The sequence below is a fragment of the Saccostrea cucullata genome, unplaced genomic scaffold (assembly GCF_032062105.1).
Source record: "Saccostrea cucullata isolate Sc308-1 unplaced genomic scaffold, CSIRO_AGI_Scuc_v1 ctg769, whole genome shotgun sequence".
In the NCBI taxonomy this organism is placed as follows: domain Eukaryota; kingdom Metazoa; phylum Mollusca; class Bivalvia; order Ostreida; family Ostreidae; genus Saccostrea; species Saccostrea cuccullata.
Genome location: NW_026935864.1, coordinates 395,352 through 400,978, shown reverse-complemented (window position 1 = coordinate 400,978; position 5,627 = coordinate 395,352). Strand labels below are relative to the sequence as shown.

General features: G+C 34.6%; 1 protein-coding gene across 1 annotated transcript; it reads right to left on the bottom strand.

The window, feature by feature from the left end:
• Positions 1-2,313: 2,313 nt before the first annotated feature.
• On the bottom strand, positions 2,314-5,400 carry LOC134244079 (nitric oxide-associated protein 1-like). Its single transcript, XM_062726354.1, has 3 exons — positions 5,395-5,400; positions 3,647-3,778; positions 2,314-2,490 (listed from the first exon to the last, which is right to left on the bottom strand). The coding sequence occupies exons 1-3, from the start codon at positions 5,398-5,400 to the stop codon at positions 2,314-2,316; spliced, it is 315 nt and encodes a 104-aa protein (XP_062582338.1).
• Between the last annotated feature and the right edge of the window lie 227 nt (positions 5,401-5,627).

The following is a 5,627-nucleotide window of genomic DNA, read 5'->3' as shown; positions in this document are numbered from 1 at the left end:
GCCCCCCCCCCCACCAGAACCATTGACCCTGGGGCCATAAAATTCACAATTTTTGTAGAGGCACTCTTGCTCATCATAACTATGCACTTAGTTATTTTATTTGATACCTTGGAGCAGAGAAGAAGATTTTCAAAGAATTCATGTATTTTCACCATATGATCAACAGAGCCCCTCCCCCCAACACCAGAACACTTGACCCTGGGGCCATAAAATTCACAATTTTGGTTGAGGCACTCTTGGTCATCATCACTATGTACTTAGTTAATTTATTTAATACCTAGGAGCAGAGAAGAAGATTTTCAAAGAATTCATGTAATTTCACTATATAATCAATAGAGCCCCCCCCCACCCCCAACACCAGAACCCTTGATGATAGGGCCATTAAATTCACAATTTTGGTTGAGGCACACTTGTTCATCATAACTATGCACTTAGTTAGTTTATATAATACCTAGGAGCAGAGAAGAAGATTTTCAAGGAATTCACATATTTTCACTATATAATCAATAGAGCCCCCCCCCCACACACACACCAGAACCCTTGACCCTGAGGCCATAAAATTCACAATCTTGGTTGAGGAACACTTGCTTATCATAAATATGTACTTAGTTTATTTAATACCTAGGAGCAGAGAAGAAGATTTTCAAAGAATTCATGTATTTTCACTTCATAAACAATAAAGCCCCCCCCCCCCCACCAGAACCGTTGATGCTGGGGCCAAAAAATTCACAATTTTTGTAAAGGCACTCTTGCTCATCATAACTATGCACTTAGTTAGTTTATTTTATACCTATGAGCAGAGAAGAAGATTTTCAGAGAATTCATGTAATTTCACTATATAATCAATAGAGCCCCCCCACCAGAACCCTTGACCCTGGGGCCATAAAATTCACAATTTTGATAGAGGCACTCTTGCTCATCATAACTATTTACTTACTTAGTTTATTTAATACCCAGGGGCAGAGAAGAAGATTTTCAAAGAAATCATGTATTTTTACTATATAATCAATAGAGCCCCACCCTAACACCAGAACCCCTGACCCTGGGGCCATAAAATTCACAATTTTTGTAGAGGCACTCTTGCTCATCATAACTATGTACTTAGTTGGTTTATTTGATACCCAGGAGCAGAGAAGAAGATTTTCAAAGAAATAATGCATTTTCACTATATACTTATTTAGCCCCGCCCTAGCACTAGAACCCCTGACCCCAGGGCCATGAATTTCACAATTTCGGTAGAGAACTTAATGTTGATTACAACCATGCAAATAGTTTGACTGCTTGATGTCCAGGAGTAAAGAAGAATATTTTTAAAGATTGCATTAATTTGCCCAGGGGGGCAGGGATCATGAAATTTTGTTCCCCTTCACCCATAGATGCTTTGTGCCAAATTTGGTTGAAATTGGTTCAGTGGTTGCAGAGAAGAAGCTGAAAATGTTCAAATGTTAACACCCGAATCACAACACACGACGGACGACGACGGACGAAAACGGATAGCAATAGGTCACCTGAGTTTACTCAGGTGACCTAAAAATGTTAGTTATTCCATTGTTTTGTGTTGCAGTGGTTAAGTTTAAAAATTGTAAAAACCAATCATTTATTAATGAAGATTCGGATGTCAAACATGCATTTGTGTTTTCGGCTACATTTCGCCTTCGCGCAGCTTCCTCCATGGTTAAATTTTTAAATGTGGAGAACCCTGGTAAATCTTGTGTGGTTGTCTTTCTGACATAAGAGGCCTTGTGCAAATTCAAATTTATTATACTACATTTTTAAAATCTAAATTTACTGTTAATTTCACAATGAAATGGAAATATAAAGAATCACTGTCTAGTTAGTCGAGTATACCCATTATGCAATACCCCATGTTTCCAACTATCATTGATGCCCTGGCATACTCCACTAACTAGACAGTGATTTCCTGAATACGTTCCAAAAATATTATCATTATTTAACAAAAAAATTTACTGCATGGGTGATTTCTTTACAGACTTTTTACTGATTACATTTATTGTAATCTCAACAGCCAGTACCATTCATAAATCTTGCAAAATGAAGTTATGAATGACATAACAAACCTAAGGAGGAGAGTTGTAGGTCAAGGGCAGCCAATTTCTGAGGGTGGTCCTGGAGGTGGATCCGAATATCTTCACTCTGCAGTGGTGGAAGCTTTGCTAGCCTTGATTTATCACCAAGAGGAACCTGCAACAGAACTTCTTTGAGAACTTCTTTAGTGTATGCTGATATATCATGCATATATCAGAAATTTTGACATTTTTGACAGAAGGGGATAGGTACCTGATTTACCCACTGTTAAAATACCATTGATAAATTCCTGATTCCCAGTTTTGATTCCGAATCTGAGATACCTATCCCCAGTACATCTGTCCCAATGATGTTATTGTAGAACTCTTCTGCTTCATGACTAGGCATCACATACACAGGAAGCTTAGAGCTGATGAAAATCACCAACATTACATCCTGGTTTCCCTGTAACAAAATTAAATGTTAGTGATCTAAATATCTGGATTTTTTTTACTTTAAAAGTAAATACGCAGGTACAATAAGGCTTCCCAGAGAACATTGTAGTGTACTCTGTGCATGAACTTCTCTGAACTACAAATGTATGACGTCATAATTGAAAATGACGTCAAGTCACTGCATACTTGAGCTGTAATGATGGGGAGAATGTCATAAACTTTACACCTTTATTTAAAACTGCATATAAAATTGTAGAATTCTAGTTTAAAATAAACGTGTTTTTATCATTTTTTAAACTGTAATATATCCGAATGATATAGATAACCTTGCTTTGTTACTCTTGTTTAAGAGTCAGCGTGTTCAAACTCCGTACGAAAATATACGTTTGACATTTACCCTTTTTTATACCCGTGGACAAAGACACAATTCAAAATATGTGTGTAAAAGAGCCTGGCGCAGGTTGTTTATGAGGATTTTTTAAACATCTTTTATTGAATTATGTAAAAGAGTTTCCACTCTAACTGAATCTTGCTTGGGAAATATGTATGGTGGCTTTGTTTTAAAACAGTTGAAGATATTCGGTGGAAATACCCTCAGATTTGCCGGTAAGTTGAAGTTAATCTGAAATAAATTGTTCCAAAGAAATAGTATAACTTTTCCCAAGCACATTTCGGTTTCACAAGGATGCAACGAGTTTATTTATGTGACAAATGTAAATAATAATTGTGCTAACAACCTGCGCCGAAGAGATTAATGTGAAACATTTCAAAAAAGAAGAAATGACCGTCACGTGATCAACAAGGTCATGTGACATCGTAACAAATATGTTTATATATAGCCTTGGGGATCCTCTGTATGAATTTGGCGCACTGAAGTACATTACTTAAAAATAAAACTATAAAAATCAACTTTGCAAAAGAGTGTTACGTTTTAAATGCATAATAAGCTCCGGGTAGCCTTAACAGTACTGCGTAATGAATTTTTGCAAGAATTGGTCGTTTCCCCCGATTCCAAAAGCAACATTTTTTGGGGGGTGGGGGTGTCACCTTTAAATGAAAAATTTAAAAAAAATTGACATTTTAAAAAGAGACTAAGGCATGAAGAAAAACATCAAAGAATAAAAATTGCTGGTTTATGACCATCAAATTAATTTTCTAATTAGTACCTCTACATAGTCAATCCTCTCTAGTCCAGTGATGAACACTGTGTGGTCAGGTTTCAGTAAGTAACAATGGGGGACAATCTTACGCGTAGGGAGGATGAGCTTCAGTTCCCCAGGTGTCAGCTCTGAGTGGATCTACAATAATCAGGAACATACTCTCCAAGAAAGAGTGATCTTCCTATTCCCTAACTTTATATATTCAACATAACTTGTCTATTTCTCTATCTAGGAAACTCACAGAATTTCAAAATAAGTTGAAAGAACTTCTGAGTTTATCAAGTTTATAAATAACATGAACTGTGAAATATTAGTACCATTTTCACAATTTTCTAGAGAAAATGTGTCTCTTTTAAAATATGGTAAACTATGTTTATAAGTTTTAAATGACGTAAAACAACATGAATCAGAAAGGAATGTAAAATATTGAAAATTTAATTCTGAAGACATTTCGTTGTATTTAATTTGTCAAAGTTAAAACAACAGACAAAACAAAATAAGTTGATTCTTACCTCGTACTTCCTATCACTATTTCAAAATAAGTAATAGTTCCTTGCTCTTTTCGCTATTTTGTCCATGATTCTTGTGTGTTTCATTTGCACTGTCTTTGGACCTAATCATTTCATTCTGAAAAGGGGAAGAATCATATCTTAATCCTTAGTTAAATTGTCTTTATATGTTGTATCGTGTACTATTTATTTGGCGTTGTGTTTTCATACTTAAATTCCTACTGTACAGGATTTCTTGGTGAATTCCAGATCGTCTCAGACAACTCTTCCTGAGGAATGTTAAACAAATCTGTTTCGCAGCTATATGTAGGAGCATTAACTCTTTAAATAATTTTTTTAAATAATATTTTGTCTTTATTCAAGTTTCTTAAATATATATATTACACTTAATCATATTTGATGTAATAGTGTTTTCTAAAAGAATGTTTCTCGACGAATTAGATTCCACTTATTTACATGAAAGTATATTATCATTAAACTCTTTACAACAACTCTGAAGATTCCCATTCTCTCTTTCATGGACCCAAATACATACGTATACATGTATTATCAATCACTATTTATGTTCTCCATCATTTCACTCATCAGAACATTAAACATTTCTATCCTAAGTATCCTAGAGAATAAACAACATAACACAGATATAGAATGTGCTGAGCGCCCATCAACCACTTTATTCACTATATGTACAATAAACACGCCAAATTATCAGAGCTGTTCTGGTAGCAGACTTCAAAAAGTATTCCCAATTAAAAACTACAAAATACAATGTAAAATATTGAACATACAAGTCAAAATTACGCATCATTTTAACAATATTTACATAGCTTTTTGAAAGTTAATTGATTTGATTTCTTGATAATTCTACTGAAATGTAAATTTCTCCAATCGAAAAGTGAGAAGCTATGTAGGCCTTACTACGCATGCAAATTATACCACGTTTCCAGCAATCATTGGTGCCCTGGCAAAACCTAACAAACTAAATAGTGATTCCTTAAATAAATTTTAAAAAGCGTATTTGAAACTGGTTGATTGCTCGTCGACGACTACTTTCAGCCTGACCATCATCTTATATACTGTGACCTAACAACTATACTTTTCATTATACTTATGTACGTACAGAAATAATTCGAACAGCTAATAATAGAAAATAATTTATACTATAGTTTACGTGTGTAAAAACAACGAAAACGAAACAAGGTTTTCTTGGTATCGGTTTTTCCCTTTAACTGATAACACACAGACCTCCATTTGCAGAGAGAATATAAGACACCAAAATAGCGCTACATGTATGTATATATTTATTTAAAAATCTAGCGAATATGTTGCATTTCTAAAAAAATATTATATAAAACTATTACTCTCCTTTCTAAAATGATCAAATAAACATTGCTTATTTACAGAATGCACCACATTACCCGTCTATCAGAGGTCCTATATGTTGGTCTGTGTCGTAAAATAGGGACACCGACAGAAGT

Coding starts and splice junctions, on each gene's coding strand:
- LOC134244079 (XM_062726354.1), bottom strand. Junction 2,491..3,646: donor AGAGGATTGACTATGTAGAG/GTACTAATTAGA, acceptor ATTTTGTTACAG/GGAAACCAGGATGTAATGTT.